This window comes from Chlamydotis macqueenii, chromosome 5 (genome assembly GCF_036417535.1).
Source record: "Chlamydotis macqueenii isolate bChlMac1 chromosome 5, bChlMac1.mat, whole genome shotgun sequence".
Lineage (NCBI taxonomy): Eukaryota > Metazoa > Chordata > Aves > Otidiformes > Otididae > Chlamydotis > Chlamydotis macqueenii.
This window is the reverse complement of record NC_141560.1, coordinates 25,297,813-25,316,811: the sequence shown is the minus strand read 5'-3', so window position 1 is coordinate 25,316,811 and position 18,999 is coordinate 25,297,813. Positions and strand designations below refer to the sequence as shown.

General features: G+C 48.2%; 2 protein-coding genes across 10 annotated transcripts in view; one reads left to right on the top strand and one right to left on the bottom strand.

The window, feature by feature from the left end:
- The window catches only part of ANGEL1 (angel homolog 1), a 46,006-nt gene that overhangs the window by 11,275 nt on the left and 15,732 nt on the right, over nucleotides 1–18,999 (bottom strand). Inside the window, exon 11 of one of the 3 annotated variants that reach the window (XM_086747998.1) lies at nucleotides 3,700–3,959. The exons of 1 other annotated variant lie outside the window; for it this stretch is intronic. In XM_086747998.1, the coding sequence (XP_086604124.1) occupies nucleotides 3,874–3,959 (86 nt within the window). In that variant the 3' untranslated portion in view covers nucleotides 3,700–3,873. Of the gene's footprint in view, nucleotides 1–3,699; nucleotides 3,960–6,346; nucleotides 6,581–18,999 lie in introns of those variants that run through there. One more of the 3 variants, XM_086747999.1, reaches the window with a different exon arrangement.
- VASH1 (vasohibin 1) lies at nucleotides 2,812–17,221 on the top strand. 7 transcript variants are annotated; one of them, XM_086748006.1, is made up of 9 exons: nucleotides 3,166–3,303; nucleotides 4,432–4,550; nucleotides 8,354–8,442; nucleotides 9,535–9,591; nucleotides 10,653–10,727; nucleotides 11,770–12,151; nucleotides 12,546–12,658; nucleotides 12,930–13,080; nucleotides 13,158–17,221. In XM_086748006.1, exons 5-9 carry the CDS (start codon nucleotides 10,657–10,659, stop codon nucleotides 13,599–13,601), a joined length of 1,161 nt encoding a protein of 386 aa, XP_086604132.1. In that variant the 5' UTR covers nucleotides 3,166–3,303; nucleotides 4,432–4,550; nucleotides 8,354–8,442; nucleotides 9,535–9,591; nucleotides 10,653–10,656; the 3' UTR covers nucleotides 13,602–17,221. The 7 variants fall into 7 exon arrangements, with proteins under 7 accessions (XP_086604130.1, XP_086604128.1, XP_086604133.1 ...); XM_086748002.1 differs by lacking the exon at nucleotides 4,432–4,550 and having other exon boundaries at nucleotides 2,822–3,303; XM_086748007.1 differs by lacking the exon at nucleotides 4,432–4,550 and having other exon boundaries at nucleotides 2,826–3,303; nucleotides 13,180–13,324.

Sequence of the window (18,999 nt, the reverse complement as noted above, 5' to 3'; positions counted from 1 at the left end):
CTGTCTTAACAAAGCTTCACCCGTTTAAACCATTCTCAGGTGTGATTCACATACAGTGTGCACACAGTCTTCCTCTACAGAGCATAGGTAAATTAAAGATTTATATTATTATTAAACACAAATCAAACGGTCTTCTGGTCCCTTGTCATCCTAGGCACAACAATCTGCTGCCAGAAATCCAAGGCAGTGTTTAATGTCCATTACAAAGCCTGCACCATAGGTAACAACATTCGCAGACAAGGAAACATGAGCTGTGCAGAAGAGGCAGAGAAGTCTCCATCCTCTGCTGTCACCTCAGTTACGTTCAGTCCCCACCACAGAGACTGGCTCACGCGGCATGGCTGCGCTCTGTTGTGTCCCAGCTAATAAAGTGCAGCGCCATGTTATTACCTTAAAATACTGATCCCCTGCTGCTGTCAAATTATTTAAAGTGATGGCCAGAAGGGAGGGACACTACCTAATAATCAGCTAATATAAACTGAAGCAAAAATCCCCTGACAAGCCTTATTTTGAGGCCTGATGATGATTATCACCCACATTTCCTCCAATCGAGATTTCAGAATATATCTTAAGCCATTAAAGATACAAAGATTATATTTCACTTCTACTATAACACATTATTTTGATTTTTAGGAAAGAATAATTCTTAATGTGCCAAAAATGCCAACTAATCTTTACAAAATCTCTGGCTGCAAGTCAGGGTTATTAGCATTTCCCTCTGACAGATAGAAAAGCTGAGGTATAGAAGGCAATGTGAATTACCAGCTGTAAATTAGTGCCCGAGCTCAAAGTCAAAACTAGCATCCCTGCTTCTGTGGACAGCTGTGCTTCATTTCAGCCAGGGGAGGCAAAACAGCTCTAAAGGAAGCATTTAAAGCCTTTGCATCCTCCCCTTTCCCCAGTGCTGTTACTGGAAATATACCTGCCACTCAACCAAAACGCAGGTGATGTCCCCCAGTATGCCTGTGCACTGCCATCGCATCACTGGCACACCGAGGACATGGGAAGGTATGAACCATTCTTACAAAACGTATCCATTCAGGGGCTGTAGAGTGATTCCTGCCACAGGCTTTGCTGCCTTTTTAGATACAAGGAGTTGTCTTCTACCAACCTCCACTTGCTCACGGGTAAAAGGCAAAGACAAGCACAAACCCACTAAGAACCTTACTGAAGTGATAAATTAGCACTGCTCAAGGTCCCCATTCAAGAGAAAAATCCTTGGTCCTTATTCAGTGAAGGGGTATCTGTTTAAGGATTACAGAAGCCAATGTAGGTTGCGTGAAGCCATTTGGTGACTTGTCTGGAAGACAAAAGGAAGAAGCAGGGATGTGCATTTAGCTTAATTTTCCTGAAAGGAAATCAACCTTTCAGCAATTTGGGCAATGCCAAGATGACCAGAGATGCTGCTTCCAAGTATTTTGCCCTCAGAAATAATCTAATGTGAACATCTTCCCACAGAGCATTACAGAAGAAGTGGCATTTCGCTCTGAAGTCCTCTGCCAGACTCCGTAAAGGTTATACCCAGTTCTCAGGACACATCAAATCCCATGGCAACCAGATTCAGGATGTATTTCCCTCATTCCCCACGCTGATGCTGAGCAATAGCCTTTAGTTTGGAGTGCAAAACGCAAGCATTTCAAGATGCCCATCAGAAGGTTCCTCAACAGCAGACCTGTTACTTTGTATGCATTTCTTTTACTTGGTGCTTAAGTTATAGAACACTTTTCTCTTGCACTAGAGCTTTCAACATAGATTAATATCACAGGGTGGCAAGAAAACACAGTCAGCAGTCCTGCCCACAACAAGAGATAGCCTGGTTCTTACAGATGAGGACACAACCATTGTGGCAGGAATGTGGCAGGTGAACAGGCTTCCACATCTCCTGTGCTGCGTGGAGAGCCTCCAACCCCAGCACTACAGGAGGGCTCAAACAGAGAACCAGGCCACAAGGCCAGAGCACAGCACTCGCTCTTTCACTTGTGGTGCACCTCCAGACCTTACCCAAAAGTGCATTTTGTCTCTTTCCAGCCAGAAGCCTGCTGTGGGCTCCTTCCCACGAGAGACTCACTACACGGGGCACACCCTGAGGCCAGCAATGCGGTTCCCACCAGGGGAAAGTCCATCCTTCACGATCACTTTGTGCCACTTGAGAAGTCAAAACAGGAGCGTCCCAGGTACCACTGCCACTCACTGCTTCTGACCTGGCAGCTTTATCCCAGCTCTTCTGTTCCTTAAAGCAACCGCCACACGGAAACCTGTGTGTAGCGGACGCCTCCGGCCGCCCAGCCCCGGCCCCGCTCCCCTCTCGCCCACCGCAACCCCCAGCGAAGACCGCAGCCAGGCGAACACTCCGCCCTGCCGCGAGCGTCAAACGGACGCTTCGTGGCCCCGCCCCCGCCCCCCCCCAGCGGCTCGCTCCCGCCCTCCTGCCCCGCCTCCCTTATCGCCCGCCCGCAGCCGCCTCCCGGCCCTATCGCCCGCGGGCAGCGGCACCCCCGCCCCGGCCACCCCTGCCAGCAGCAGGCCGGCTCCGGGCACGGCGGTGGGCGCCCGCCGCGACCCAACGGCCTGCCAGACCCCGCGCCGCCCGGCCCGGGGCGGAGCAGAGCGGCGCCCGGCCCGGCCCGGCCCAGCCCCGCCCAGCCCCGCCCCGCCCCGCGCGGGGGGCTTTGTTACCCCGCATGCAGCGCTCGCCGGGGAGGCGGCTGTCCCCGCCCGCCCCCCCGCCCCGCGGAGCGCTCGGGAGGCGGCGCGGCGGGGGCGCCCCGGCGGCAGGCCCGCCCCGCGCGGTGCCCGCCGTCACTGCCGCGGGCGGTTGGGCCGCCGGCGCCTCCCCCGCCGCGGCGGCCTGATGCGGCACCCGGCGCCGCCCCTCCTGCCTTTCTCTCCCCTTTTCCCCGAACCCCCTCCGCCTTGATCTCTCCGGGGGCGAGGCGGGGGCGGTGACGCCCCGTGCCCGGCACGCCGGCCATGCGGGGCGCGGCCCCCGGCGGCCCGGCGGCGGGCGGCGGGCGCTGAGCGCGGGCGGCGGCGATGCCTATGCCGGGGGGCGGCGGGGCCGCGGCCACTGCCAGGCGCCCCCCGTCCGGCGAGGCGGCGGCGGCGGCGGCGCGGGATGAGGAGCAGCAGGAGGAGGAGGGCGAGGAGGATCTTCGCGACGGCGGCGTCCCCTTCTTCGTCAACCGCGGCGGGCTGCCCGTGGACGAGCCCACCTGGGAGCGGATGTGGCGGCATGTGGGCAGGATCCATCCCGAGGGGGAGCGGGTGGCGCAGAGGATCCGGGGCGCCGCCGACCTGCCCAAGGTGAGACCCTTCCCGCCCCGGGGCCGCTGCGGAGCGGGGTCCCGGCGGCAGCGCCCGCACCGGGCCGTCCCCAGCGGGGCGCACGCGGGGCAGAGGGGACGCGGCGGCATCCTGCCGGGGGGGCTGGCTGGCCTGGAGACCGGGCTGCACAGGCGGCGAGCGATCCCTCGGGAAGAGGGCCCCCCCGGGGGTGCTCTCGCAGGAAGCCGAGCCGCGCTGTGACTCGGGGGGCGGGAGGGTGTCTGCGGGGCTCTGTCCTGGCGCACCCGCAGCATCCCCCGCTTCTGAGGCCTTGCTGGAAAAGACTTCAGATGGCGAATGTACGAGCCCCCTGGGAGGGAAATGGATTGTCCTAAAGAGAAGGCTGGATAAATGATGAAAAGATGAGGAGAGTCAGATTTAGAAGAGTCCAAATACTTGAGGTGGGAGGGTAAGTGGGACAGGCAGAGGTGAGTCTCTGAACCAGAAGAAATTAGGTTCGGGTGCAGTCTCCCACACCAAAACGCATTCTTGCACAGAACAGTGTCTGTCAGAAAAGGCACTCTTGATGCCAAAGAGTTTTAAGAGGAGTTAGCGAACGCTCACAGAGCTTGTTGCTGGTGTAGGGTCAGATGCTGTGGTTTCCAGGTGCGTTCTTGGCCTTGCAGCAGCAAACTCTACCAAAAGAAGAACCAGTGATCATTTCACTTAACCTTGTGCCATACTGAATTATTCGTGTGTGAATTCTTGTGATTGTTGCTATCTGTGTTGCACCTCAGGGGAGAAAAATCTCCCCCTTTCATTGGCATCCTGTGAACAAAACATTCGGTGTGTCACTCCATAGGTGGGTTATCAGAGTATTCCCACCACGCTAGCAGAGGAAATTCAAATACAAAACAGATTAAGCTTTTTCTGCTCAGGCTTTTTTAGCAAGGACTTATCTCCAGGTAATTTGGGAATATGCAAGAAGATGCATATAGCGCACAGGCAACCTGTACTGCTTTCCATGAGGAGCTCTGGAGAAGCCTGTGATGTAACATCCTTTGTGCGGTGGAGAGTTATAGGCATCTGTGGCAACAACCAGAACAAATCTTGGATCATGATTACAGTCCTTATTCTAATCCCACTAGACTTTTCCTTCCTTTTCAGATTTCCTTCCTCTCCTCTGACTTTGTCCTGAACCTGGGTGAAGTCTGAAAGCATGTTTCAGATCAATCAGAACATGCACTACTTAATTTCCTGACCGAAGGCTGATTTGGCCAGGAGAGGTGAGGGAAGCGGCAGAAAGAAGTTCACAAACAACAGTTTGGTGCATGAAGGGAGGGAAATAGTGTTCAGTCTGGTTTTGGTCCTAATGTGAAGTTCTCACTTTATAGTATTGGTGCCAAAGGGTTACAGTTAGGGGATACAAGTGGTATGAGCTCTTGCAATAACAGGTAAAATTGGGCTATCATTTTTTTTTGGCATCTGCTAGTACCCCTGGGAACCAGATCTATAAACTGTCCAGCACTCCACAATCTGAGATCCCAAGCTCACCAGGCACGCAGCTGAGAGGATGCTGGGAGGCAGGAGGCAGCAAGGATAGATGGACTGTATTTCCCTAGCTCCTTCTCCCCTCTAGGGATGTGTTTTTCTGAATGGCTGATGCAACAGATAAGAATTAGGGCAATGAGTGTGTTCCACAGGGCTAGCTCCTCTGAAAAGCCAGGTACTCTCCATGTGCTGGAGGGTGAATAGGCCTTTTTAGGTGCTGGGAATTGGGCAGTGGTTTGCCTACTCTCAAATTTTTGTCCTTGAATGGTAGCCATATTGGGCACTGGGGGAAATAACTCTTTTGAGAGTTGTCTATAAACTAAACTTAATACCATCAAATGACTGCAGGAGGCTGTGATCTGGCTTTATAAATATGTTCACAGATCAGCTGCAGGTGATCTATGTCTTTCACTGTGGTGTGAGAGCTCAAACATCTCCTCTGGTCTCTGTCTCCTGTTAGATTCGAGGTGTCCATCGAGTGAGCAGCGCTGCAGTGGCAGGACATAGTTGATTGGCCATGCCTGCTGGGCTTGAGAGTGGCACCCTCCTGTAGGTTGTTTCCTTTCTAGCAACAGGGTGGGGTATTGCTTTGCTTGGAGCTGCTGGGACCATCAAATGAGTGCACACTGGAAATACAAAGTGATGTGCGCTTGCCTCATCAAGAAATGATGGCATTTAAATGAGGTGGTTACGAAGGCAAAGACAGGAAGAGTTACATCTAATGGGTTCATATAGAGAGAAAGGGGAAAAAAAAAGTTTCTTCAGTCAGGCTAACAATGGTATTGCTCCTATGTTGCTTGCAAAAGCGTTATTAGGGAGGAGCCTGGATACACGTAAGCACCATAAAAGAAACTGTTGCTAAACTAGGCTGTCCAAAAAGCACCTCTGTGACACGGATAAGGGTGGAGCTTTGTCTTGTGCCTTGCTCCCATCTGCCTTGTTTCATGTACAGCATGGCCCACTTAGTACACAAAAATCTCAGTTGTTCTCAGGATGCCCTTTCTAAAAGTAGAGTCCCAGTCCCAAGCCTATAGCCAGCCTGCCGGAGTGCATGAATCTAGGAGTGGGGCGATGTCGAGGGTGATGGTCCCTCCACACAAGTCATGAGGGACCAAGGACGTGTTCAAATAGTCTGCGAAGCCTGGCAGAGGTATGTGCTCTGGGAAGTCTGGGCTCACTTCCTAGCTCTCTCTCCAGCTTTCAGAATAACCAAAAGGAAAGCAAAAAAGATCTGATTTTCTCTCTTTTCTGTTACAAATAAATTCCTCTCTGCTTTCTGGAGGATTGTGAAGACTGCCTAATATTTATAGCCCTTCTGAGATGTGCAGTGGATGATGCTGGGTAAGAACAAAGCATTAGGGTCTCCCATCCTGTCAGTGCGGGATTGAGGGATGGAGACCTTATTCCTCTCCTCCTGCTTCTATTGCTCCATTAAAATGCTATAGACCTGATGCAAAAGAAACCGTAGCCCAGTCTGGGCTGCAGGCCCAGATCTGAGAGACACAGAGAGAGAGAGAGAGAGAGAGCATGCTGTACTTTCATCAGTTTAATTACTTGAGGTGCAGGAGACTCTTCTGTGTTAACTAGTCCCCTGCTGAACTGGTTGCCATTACGCTGCTTCAGTGTTGCACAGTCCTTAGAGGAAAAGGGGATCTGGGGGTCCGTACTAGTAAAGGGAGGAGTAACTACCCAGAATCATCCATCTATGCTGTCAACATGCACTTCATCAGTCTGTCTCCACTCCAAAAGCAGGAAAGTCTCCATGCTGAAGAAATGAAACAAAGTTAAATAGTCAGCCTGTCCTGGTTACCTCTTTCATTGTTTCTGCCTGGGAATCATTTCCTATGACTCAGTGTGTCAGCTCACAGCATCCAAACTGACTCAGCTCATGCGGTTCCAGAGATGGCTCCATCCCTGTGCCGCTCTCTGGAGCCTTCTCTGCTCCTGCTGTGGCTGAACAAACCCAGCTTCACATCTGCTCCTGCCATTCCTGTGCCGTCTCCTGCTAGTGAGCCAGCCAGTGCCCCAGGCAGTGCCCCTGCTTGCTCCAAGCAGGGTACAGAAATGAGGCACTGGAGACAGCAATTCGCACCTCCAAGAGGTGCTAGGAAAATGGGTACCAGTGGCCAAATGGTGCTGCTTTGCTTTCCAGAAAAAGAAAAGAAAGATCAAAACATGGGAGAGAAAATGGATAGAGAGTTGAGTTTAGCTCAGTGTTTACTTGCTGATGGTGTCTGGAGCTAGAATGAAAAACGCTTATGGATTACAGTTCCCAGAGGCAGCGACACCCCATCTCTCTGGCCCCTGTGCTGCCTGAGCACAAGCGGAGTGTGACCATGTGACAAACCAGCATAGGGAACTGATCTGGCCGAAAATTACCCATGCTTGCTGGCTTGGCTTTCAGCTGGTTCAGGTGCCTGACCTGGTTCACCAGTCACTTGCGCCAAGCCAGGGCAGAAGGAGGTATGGAAATAAGCGGCCTCAGAAATGCACGTGAAGGGTGACGAGTGGCTAAGCAGCGCTGCTGGCTACAAATCCATGGCCAGCAGAGGCAGTTGTGCACAGCAGAGAGGAAGGCCCAGGGGAAGATACGGTTCTGACTCACTCTTTCTTAGCTGGGGATAGCACAGCTCTGGGGGAAGTCTGAGGAGGAACTGAAATGCTACAAACCAAACTGCTGTGAAAAGCTGCAGTCTGGTATCAGAGGGGTATGTGCACAGTATGAGCTATCCTTCAGATGGAAAATGCTAGGCTGTTTCTCCAAGCCTGCCAGTCACACCAAATTTGTGTCTTCATTGTATCTGTCCTATAGACAGGATCCTTCTCTTTCCTTAAACACATTTTCTCAGCTGCTGACAAGGCTGCAGTTATCCCGTGGAGCAAATGGTGAGGAAAATCTGACTGGACCTATAAGGCCAAGAGGCCTCAGAATGGGACAACAGTCCAGACAGTGAACTTTCAGAAGTCATTCTCTGGCCATGTAATTCACAACAACCGACACTGGGAGCGGGGGGGGAGTCATGATGCTGTCAAGCCTGTGACCTGGTCAGTGCCAACTCACCTGAGATGCCAGGAGGCAGTGAGGAACCTTTATACCTTTCCTTACAGGAATGTTCCATGCTCCAGTGGCTTTGGGGAAACTCATTCTCCATTTTTTGTCTCTCTCTCTCTCCTCTTATTTTTGTTTTGTGCCTTCCAGTTTGCATATTCAAATGAGGCTGAGCTCCCTCAGGTCACAGCTTTCCTGTCTTGCATCTTGCCTTGTCAGTTAATTTTATCTAATTCTTCCAATGTAACATTGCCTAAATGCAGAACCCTTTCACACAGTTTCTGTTGCAGCTCTGTGGTGGTGCTTCAGTCTGAATTGCTCCTCAGTTATCAGTGTGGGAACAGAGGAATGTTCCTGGTGTGGTCACTTCTGGCAGCAAAAAGGGGCCAGTTTCAGAGGAACACGCTCCATGTAGCTATGTGCCACTGCGTTCAGCAAGAAGCTGGAGAGGTTTGGAAGCAGCGATTTACATTGTGCTCCCCATTTCAGATTCCCATACCAAGTGTGCCTGCGTTCCAGCCGTCCACCCCCATCCCTGAGCGCCTGGAAGCTGTACAGCGCTACATCAGGGAGCTTCAGTATCCTTTACTGTTACCTTAGTCACTGGTGGGGTAACCAAGAAAGAGGGAACAAGGGGACTTTCCTTCCCTGTGAAGAACAGAAAAGCCTGAAAATGCTGTTGTAGCTGGAGGGGAACTGAAACTTGGTCCCTGAAAACAGGAAGCTGGACTTGGGATGACCATTTGTTTTGCTGCTCTGATTCTTTTCTTTTCTGCCCAAGTTACCTTCTGATCCTTTTCACTCCACGTAACAAACGGGCATGTTGTCAAGGGCCTTTTCCCACTACCCACCCTTCTAGGTCAGTGGCTTTACAGTGCCATTTCGTTAAAAACATGCACATCTGAGACCCTGACAGCCGGGTGTCAGATGGACTACAAACTGTGTCACCTCACTGTTAAGGCATGGGTGAGCTGCGGTGGCGAGAAAACTGCCTCTCAGGTCATCCTGCGTGAACACCCTTCTCTGTAGCTGTCTGAAGGACAGTCAGCCACCTGGCTTTTGTACATCTGTGGTATTCTGCCCCTTTATACACAGAGCAGCCTGTGTGACTGGGAATGAGATTTCTCCATCCCTGTTGTGCCAGACAGCACAGTCTAATCTCACTGATGAGATACAGACCTAGCTCTGGCTTCACCCCTAAAACAAGGCAAGAAGGCAGATCTTTTGGTACCTCTCAGCCATCTATGGTGGTTGTGCTTTGTAATGGGCCTCAGTCCATCTTAGAATAAGGTAGCATGAATGTTTCAATGCTCCATGCGTTCTGTGCAGATTGGAGCAGGCAGAGATCTATCAAACTTTGTTCTGCCCTGGTAACTGGAAAGCTGAGCAGAGCATGTGCTGTCAGCATGGACCTTTGGGAAACAGAGTGGAAACCTGTGTGTGAGGAGGAAAAAGAGAGGAATTGACAAGAAGGAAACACAGTGGAAGTAAGGAGGGCCTATAAATGGGAGAAATGCAGGAAAGGGAGGTGGAATCTTTCTTGTATTGCTGTGATATTTGTGGGATCATGACTTTGCTGAGAGAATAGTAAGTAACACAAAAGTTCTTCAGAGAGGTTTACTTCAAACTCTAGTTTCCAAGCTGCCAAGTCCTTAACCTCTTGCCTCCAGGTACAATCATACTGGGACACAATTCTTTGAGATTAAGAAGAGCAGACCTCTGACTGGGTAAGTGCTGGCATTTAATCCTTGCTTTAAGATGTTAGGGCCTTGCTATACCCACTACTTTTTCTTACATCCCCTGGACAAGGTCTAGGTGGCACTGAGGGCTTTCAGTACTGCAGCTCCATCCTAGTTTAGGTGACTTTATTGTCTGTTGTCTAGGGCCAGCTGTGTCTGGCCTTTCTCAAGAACAAATAGGTTTTGTTGTCGTTAATCAGTAAATCCAGTAAAATAACATAAATGTATTTCAAAGATCTGCAGATTCTGCCTGCTTCGAATTGGAATATAATTATATGAACTTCTGATGGATTCTGAAATTAGGTCCTGCCCTAAACAAGCTTTGTAAAAGCCAAGTATCTTTACGGGTCTAACTTCATAGCTCCTCTAAGTGCCTTGCATAATCTATGCTCACTAAGCTTTTGATGTCTCGTACTTTGAAGGAGAAGGGGAATTCTCCTGACTGCAGATTTTGGGAAGAGCTGTGCACCGTAAGTTCCTGGACATAAGCACCTGATGTTCATTGACTCTCTTGGCCAGCATGTTGAGTCTCCCAAGACTGGCTTCTTACTATTGGTCTAGTCCATAGACTTGCGTCACCCCAAATGTCTCGTGTTGTAATCATTGCAATATCTCCTCCACAGTATTTGTTAAACAGAGAGTAGGGCTGATGCCAAAGAAGAGGGCTTTACTGTCCTTGAACCTTGTGAAAAAAACATTGCTGGCTTTTGGTCGTTTGATGCTTCTGCTTGTGGTCACACTGGTGTCCATCCAGAACTCACTGAGCCAAGTGCTGTGGTCTCCCTGAGAACAGAGGTTGGCCTTGTAGGCAGCTTTGCTGTAACTCACTGAAGGGAGTTCCTTGTAAGCAGTGACAGCACATGGTAGAGACCTGGCTTGGATTTAATATCTTCCTAAAGAAGATATTTTCTTCTGTTCCCAGTCCTCAGTGGGCCACCTTCTCTCCTGGAAGCTACCTTACACACATAATGCAAAAGGTCTGAACTGGCTGTACTTGCATAGCACAAGCCCTCTAACTGTCCTCGTCTTTCCCCTGTACCACTCTGCAGGCTGATGGACCTGGCCAAAGAAATGACCAAAGAGGCCCTGCCAATAAAATGCCTGGAAGCTGTGATCCTGGGAATGTATCCTTTCCTCTTGGAACTGTGCATGTCTGCCCATCCTTGCATTTTCTCCTCTGCTCTCTTAGGATGCTTTGAGGATGCTGATAATATTGTCACCAAGCCCCACATCCCTCTGTTTTCCCTCCCTAGTTATCCCCAAAAACCCCACCAATAAAATCCAAATCCAAACAATTCTCTGAAATATCAGAACTAGTTCTTCAGGGTTGCTTCTCCTTCCCCATGAAGGCTGGTGCTGCTCTGGACAACTCTACAAGTGAGTAAAATATAAAGGAAGGATCTAACGAACATCTAAAGAGGGGCAAAAATATTAGCTAGAGTTAGGTCAGGAAGTCCTTTGTGGGTAACATTGTTCCATTACTGTGATGTCGCCTGCATGTGTTCTACATTAAAGTAAGTTAGGGATCCTCCCCAGCTTCTAATAATAGTATATGTCACTTAACTATTTCGTCTAACACTGCCTGCCAGCTTAGGCAATACCTTTATTAATTCTAGACGTGTCGTCTTTACGTACACACCTTTCCTAGCTATCTTCCAGGCTTAGTCTCTGTCACTTGGGCTATAGATTCTTGACGCACATAGGCAAAGCTATCTGGAGGGGCAGAAATGGCAAATTAATGGTTCAGAAGGGTGGTCTGATGAGTATTTTGTCCTGAAGGTTCCTCAGTTTGTGTGTGAAATCGTAGCTAGTAAAACATCAAAACAAACCGAGGAATAGTGCCACCACATTAGCAGTTTGGGAGCTATGGGATATGGTATACTTGAGGTGTTGGCATTGCAACATCCGCATCACAAAACTGCATCAAAATTAAATTCCCTTTGTTGACTGTCTTGTTGAAGAGGCCAAGTCTGGTTTCCCCATGACCCAGAAGAAAGTAGGGCAGCTTGCAATAAGCCGGACTCTTGATCTGGAGAACAAATCCTGCCTATGCAATGCCTGAATCAGTGGTGAGTCTGCTGAGCAGGCTGGGAGGGTTTGGAGCAGGAAGGACCTTGTCAAGAAAATGGTATCGCTGGTTGTTTCCTGAATAGTGGCTGCCGTCAGTTACCTCACCAACAACATGACAACGCTGGACCGTTTCCCCATCAGCTTCAAAACCCACTTCTCAGGGAACTACTTCCGACACATTGTGCTGGGGGTGAACTTTGGAGGCCGCTATGGGGCACTGGGCATCAGCCGACGTGAGGAGCTCATGTACAAAGCACCCGTCTTCCGCACACTGAGCGAACTCATCTTTGACTTTGAGGAGGCATATCGCCGCTGCTGGCACACTCTCAAAAAGGTGAAGCTAGGCCACTGTGTGTCCCATGACCCACACAGTGTGGAGCAGATTGAGTGGAAGCACTCCATCCTGGATCTAGACAAGCTAACCCGGGAAGACTTCCGCAAAGAGCTTGAGAGACATGCCCGTGATATGAGGCTGAAGGTAAGCAGCAAGGATGGAGAAGTAGTTTGTTGCTGCGTTCACTGTCTTGCCTGGCTGATGGTGTGCTGGGGGAATGAAGTGGCAGGAGGCTCCCCTAGATGGTGGTGGAGTAGAGGGCGAGCTGGAGGCTCAGGGCTCTTTTCCTTTGTATGCAGGCTGGTCCCGTAATGGACGCTTGTGCAGTATGGCAGTTGCAATTAGCTTGGACTGTATAGAGTCCTTGGAGCCATAGCTGTCACTGTAGCTTGTTTTTTTCTGACTTTTGAATTTTTGATGCACTCGCCTTTTTGTCTTTTATTCTCATATAATCAATGGTTGTCATGTTTTGTGTTTTCTGATTACTACTCGTATTGGTTTTCTGCTCATGCTGCTCTTACTTCAATTTTTCTGGCAGATTGGCAAAGGAACTGGGCCACCATCTCCCACCAAGGACAGAAAGAAGGATGTCTCCTCCCCACAAAGAGGTCAGGCCAGCCCCCATCGGCGCAACAGCCGTGGGGACCGACGGTAAGTTGGGCTGCTGGGCAAGAGATCTACCTAGAGCATCTCTATTTTACTCACAGACCCCACCTTGCTGTTTTGGATCCTTCTGATGTCTTACCGGGGTTCTTTATAACAGGGGATATTTCCCTGGCCTGCAGTAGCATTCTTCCCTGGTCTGTGCTTTTGTCAGTTTGTCGTTGCTTGGGGAGTGGGGGGGACAGCTGTTTTTGGCAGGGAGGAGGAAGGCAGCTCAAATAGACAGTGATCTTGGTCGCTGATATTTAATTTTACACAGGGGGCTGAGCTCTGCTGTCAGTGAGACTGTTTTCCTGAAACTGATCTGCACTACCAAAGTGGACTTCCTACTCTTCCTAATCTGCATTCTCTTCGGTGGAGATGGCTGGAAGAGTTACTGGAGGTTGCAGAATAATCCTGCCCTCAATAGTGTAGGACAAGTCTGAAGCTTTCCTGTGCTGCCATCTCTATGTGCAGCAACTCCTGACTGAAAAAAGTTTCTGAATAGTTCTTACCCTCTTTGCTCACAGACCATCTGGTGAGAAGAAGCCTGCTGATTCCAAAGCCATGCCAGACCTCAATGGGTACCAGATCCGGGTGTGAAGAGAGCTGTGCCTTGTGTGCCTGGCTTCACAGACTTTCTCCTGGCCACAGCTGGGACCTGGATCCACCTGCAGTGATTCTGACAAAGGGGACAGGGGAGCGGGAGTGGAACAGAGTGCTGATCTTCCCAGGTACTTCCTGGTGGGCCAGTCCCAGAGCTGGGTCCCATGGGTCCCAGAGGATTCACCTGCCTGTTTCTGGGAGAGATGTCCATCTTAATTCACTGAAACAAGTATTTAAAAAAAAAATAAAAGATCTGTACGTTGGTGGGAGTTTGCTGCAGGAAGAATATGAAGTGAGTGGGGTCAGCAGACTTGCTATCAGGTTTTTTTGTGTTGACAGCAAGTAGGTGAAGCATCTTGTTGACAGTACTTCTTCAGTCTGCACAGAAGTCTTGAACCCATGCAAGGCCTGCAGGGCTGAGGGAGAAGTGATGTTGGAATGGGATAGCCCCCACATCTTGTGCAAAAACTCCTGGTTTTGTCATTATGAACACTTTGTTTAGCATTGCTCTTGTGAGAGACAGGGCTGAATTTGCTCAGCCTGATTTATTGATCATACAAGCCTCTCATCTGGAGAAACCACATCTTGTGTGTTTATTCCTGCCTATTTCAAAGCATTTCATTATCTCTGAGGGGGTAGACAGTGGGATGATGATCCTCTTTACCCACTGCAATGCTGGTGAGCTGTTGCTGCAAGTCCTTTTGTGGTTCAGTGGGTCAGGATATGCCTATGCCATTGCCATATGAAAACAGGCACAGAGACCTCGGTCATGCTAGCAGTGGAGGCAGGGGCAGGGGGAAGCCTGAACTTTGAGTCATCTCATCATCAGCCTTCTCTCTATTAACTTCTAGTGACTGCTACTATGAAAGTTTGCGGAAGGCACTTCAGTCACTGAGGTACGAGTTTTAAGAGTAAATAGTTAAAGAAGGATTTAATGATGTGAACAGGTTTTATAAGCATTTTTCCTTTCCACAAGGGTCTTGTTCCTTCCTCACTGTAGTGTTAGTGCTAGAGTTACAGACACCTGTTGGTGGGAAACCCTGCTTGAGGAGATTGCAGCTGCTTTCCTGACAGCTCAGCCTAAAGCCTCCTTAAAGTCATTCCCTACCCCAGTCCCAGAGCTGTGCTTGTGTTCTGGCTCTTTGGATACCTGCAGTGTTTAAGAGCACCAATTATGCTAGCCTTCCCCAAAGGGCTGGGCTGGGTCTTTCTGCCCACTTACAGCCTTGACTCTTCCTACAGTTTTTTTCAGGGGACTGTTGTACAACTGATTAAGCAGTGTAATGCTTGTCAGAAATCTGGAGTGGTGTCAGACCTCTCTTTGAGGCCTAGGGCCTGGAAACAGTGGGGTTGCCAGAAGTCAGAACAGCATGGCCTTGAAGTGACCTGATGCATGGATCTAGGGAATGCAAAACCTGAGCTTGGGAGTGGGAATATCCTTGAGAGAAACTGAGTCTTGTTTTATGACAGCACCGACAAGGACTTAAACATTCTGAAATAATACATACTTAATTTTGCTAGAACTGGGCTTATTATTTCCTGTGAACTTGTTAGAAACATGATGGAGCTTAGCTCTACCGGGTTTATTGTTGCAGTATTGCTGTGCTACACCCTCATATAAGCAGTGCTATTTTGGTGGCAGAGAATGGGTTCTTATCCCCAAACAAATCAGCTCTTCTGTTGAGTTAAAGCAGTGTTAATCCCTGAAGCACCACCTACAAGCGATTTAACTCAGGCCTTACAGGTCCCCAGTTGTACATCCTTAACTGTGATGTAACTTGCAAGGCACTATATTCATACCACTGCAGTCTGTCCTTCCCAACTTTCTTTGCAGTCTGTACTTTTCTGCTATGCTGTACAACCAGGAGGACAATCCATAAGGAGGTGGCAGAACTTGCTGCTGATCCAAGATAAGGTTAATCCAGAAGAGGATGCCAGTTTTCACAGTGCAGTGTGACACCTGTCCCCTCCCTTGCATTCCAGCTAGATGCAACATTTGAAGTTGGACAGCAGCAGCAGGCCAAGCACCCACTTGAATGTGTCCTCTGGTCAATTTTGCATGGCTGTAAATTAAGATATTTAGTGTCTGGATGCTAACGATGATGTTAGCTGTAAAGGTACCACAGTCACCTGTGAGTAACATGGGTCACTTGGAAGCCACAAACTGCCTTTGCATAATGTTTGCTATGCAGCAGACTGAAAGTGAAGGTGCCACTGTGAATTATATGATAATTGCAGTCTCCTTTGCAGTCAGCAAAGTAGATTGAATGTCAGGTTTTATTAAAGTGGATGAAATCCAGAAAAAAAAATTCTAAAAGCCACTTAGATAAAACTAGGATGCATCCTCACCATGACTTTGGTTGGTTGGATAGTTAGTTAATTCAGAGTAACTAGAAAACTCTTGAGAATTAGTAGCTCCATCCAGAGCAAACAGTTGGACAGATTTCAGCCTTTTTAGATGGAAAGGAGGGGAAGTGTGTTGTGGGGAGGAAGACTGCAAAACAGATGGGGCAAGTAAGGGGTCAGCTGCAAACTAATGATGCTTTAGAGCAGTGCAAAAGGGATGCTCAGCAGTGTTAGATCACCAGGGCAGAATGCCTTAAAACAAAATGCTTTGTTTAACCCGGTAATTAAGCGCTTTCCTGCAGGATGTAACTGAGGCTCATAGCATAGAAAACCAAAGGAAGTGGATGTTTAAAGAATGAATGACAGGTAGAATTCAAGGTCTCTTAATCCTCAGCTGTAGCCAGACAAGAATATCCTCTTTCAAGATTTAGTTGCACAATTATGTACATTAGAAGGCGTTTAATTCTTCTTATGTATCTATTGTTGAGGACTTCTCAAGATGGACACAGGAGCAGACATGAGCCTTCTACTAGGGTTACTATTTCAAGCCTTCTACTATGTTTCTCTGTGTGGTAGAATTCCTGCCCCTTACTGTTTCTGTATTTCCAGTTTAGCAGATGGTGCAAGAAAGTGGAAAACGACCAAACAATTCTCCCCTTCTTGCTCTTGCTCCCCTCATCTTTGAACAGGATGAACCACTTCAATACAAAACTTAGCCTCCTTGCTAACAAAGAAGACAGAGTCCCCCTGTGACAGAGAGGATTAGTGCAATCCAGTTTTATGCCACAAGAAACCTGAAGGTACAATGAAAGATGAACTTTTGCACTTCCACTTCTTTCCTCCCTCATCCACCTGCTCTGCCTTCTGGTTTGTCTGCCTTTAACTATAAGGAAAAAAAGGCTGGAGATGAGTCTTTTTCACTTCTGCAGTCTTTAGAGTTACAGAGAAGGGATGAAAATAAGGACTAGATTGTAACTCATATTTTTTAGTGCCTGCAGAACAAAAAAAAAAGATGGATCTTGAGGAGTCATATTGATTATTTAATGTTAAATATTAATATGATAACTCATGCAGCTCATGCACTGTTCAGCAGGTCTCATCTGACGTCTGTTTTGCAGTACAAGTCCTTCTGAAGTCTGTGGAAGGGAACAGCATCCATACACTAGGAATGGACAGGCATGGCCTATGTTGTATGTGAAGTCTAAGTGAGCTTTGAAAGGCTTGAACAAATGCTGACCTACTACTAGGAAAACTATTTTAAATGTAGTGCAAACCTTTCCTCTTTATACTTTTATGTAGACAAGTCCCTTGGTACCTGGCCAACTGCAATTTTTTTAATGGATGAATGGATTAGTAAGCAAAACTTTCCGCTACAGTGTCACTCTGATGTAAACTTCATATACTAAAGAGCGAGGTTGGGTGTCCATCAGTCTGTGACACACTAGCCTTTTTTTAACTCTGATATGATAAGCTAATTGAGTCTTTAGGAACTTAAGGTATGTTAGCAAGTGTTTTTAGCTGGGAGTGGAGTGCTTTTTTTCCGTTGACTGTTTTACCTGTGTGCCACTGTCAGTACATAGTACGCTTGGATCTACCAGAATAAATGACTCCGGAACTGTAGTTGAAAGATAGTTTTTTGTTCATGCAGTAGCTGTATTACTGTGATCAGATCTGCTTAACATGAAGAAATTTTTTTTAAGTATTTCAAGCCTTAATGAGGTGCCTGCCCCTTAAGGTAGGCTCATATGTGGTGATGTATAGACTGAAACACGACTGTGGAGTTTAAGAAACCGTAATGAACAGAAGAATGCTCCTGTTGCCAAAGGGCAAGAGTCTGGATTAGATGGGCTTGACCTTGCTAATGGCTAATCACTTCAGGTGGTCGCTTTAGCCACTTGCTCCTTCTAAGTGAAGTATTTGAAGTGCTCCTGATGATCAGGCACTAGATACAACCAGGAGGTGCCCTGTGTCCCACGCGTGCTGTGGGAGCGAGTCTGGCTGAAATAACACTGTGTGTTTCAGTGGTCTTGCACCATTGTCCTGTCAACATTAAGACCTGCATTATGGATTTGTAACTTAACCTAAGCAAGCAAGTGCTATTCTGGCTTGGTGTTTGCTCTGCCAGAGCAAGGTGGAGATGGTCCCTCTACAGCCAAGCTGAACTCCTTAGGGAATTTAATATTTTTGTTTGTTTTCTGAGGTATTTATTTGTATCACAGCCACTCTCCTTCAGTGGTGCCCTGGCCCTGTCTGCTCAAGAGCAACTCAACTTAGGCCCAGAAGGCTACTGAATCCCCCGCAATCTCTGCAGAGCAGAGTTTCCCTCCAGGTCAGGGTTGAGATGGTGCTAGTGGGACCAGAGTGGTCCCCTTCCATACACATCAGTATTCTACTCTAGCACTGATAGGGTGCTCCAAAACCATTTACATCTTTATCATCAGTACAGCTCAGAACTAAGAAATGGAAGGTTTCTTTCTTTAGGAACAATATCATGTGTGTCTTTTTGTAATTAATCAGTGTGGTTCTCTGTTCTTATGTAGCCAACACAGAACTTGTATTTAGATTTAGTTCTTACTGCACTTCCCATAGCCCTCATGTTGATACTTCTTCCTGCTTCCTTTGACACTTACACAATAAAATTCCCTCTGTACTGCTCTCAGCTTGTGCAGAGAAAAAAAAAAAAAAGGTGTCTGTACTGTCTTTCTTTCCAATTTAAACTTTCCTATTGACAATCAGCTGAAAAGTCAAAGGCACAGCCTTGACTGATGGTATCAGACAGGGTACTTGCAAGTACAGGTATAGATGCCCTGTACTTGCATCACTACGGACATGGAAGAACCCTCGTTCTCCTTCAATCATCTGAACAGGTAAGTATGTCTGCACACACAGAGGCACCTTCTGGAGAGTAAGAAGTATGTATGTGGCCGTGTAGCAAAAGCTAAAATTCATCTTTTCCTCTTGAACTGCCATTAGTCAGACGGGATGGAAAAAAAAAAAAGTCAGTGGATGCAGCAACAGAAATTTCAGTCTTGAAACAATACTGTAAGGGTTAAAAGAAGGCTCTGCTTGCACTGCTCTACTATTCAACATATTATCCAGTCTCCCTTCTTGGCCTGAAAAGCAATTCTGCTTAAGGCTTGTAGTTTAGTGGCCTTCCAAACTAATGACCTCACCAGGACTTCTCAAGACAAATGCTGGGTTAATAAAGGATAGTCAAATGCAAGATTCAGTGCATTTCCCCAGCAAGGGGGATCCAACTTTATTCAAGCTATCATCTTTCAGACATAACATACCCCTTCTCTCTAGGGAAATGAGTAATAGCTGGGACCAGGGCCAGGATGTAGGCAAGCCTACAGCTTGTAGAGGAAAGGAATAAACATCCTCTAACCTGTTACTCC

What these genes read in the sequence shown, in the direction of transcription:
- VASH1 (XM_086748002.1), top strand. Translation starts at nt 3,034, where the DNA reads ATGCCTATGCCGGGGGGCGGCGGGGCCGCGGCCACTGCCAGGCGCCCC. An exon ending in GAAGCTGTGATCCTGGGAAT is followed by an intron (nt 10,728 to 11,769) that starts GTATCCTTTCCT and finishes GGCTGCCGTCAG; the next exon opens with TTACCTCACCAACAACATGA. An exon ending in AACAGCCGTGGGGACCGACG is followed by an intron (nt 12,659 to 12,929) that starts GTAAGTTGGGCT and finishes AATTTTACACAG; the next exon opens with GGGGCTGAGCTCTGCTGTCA.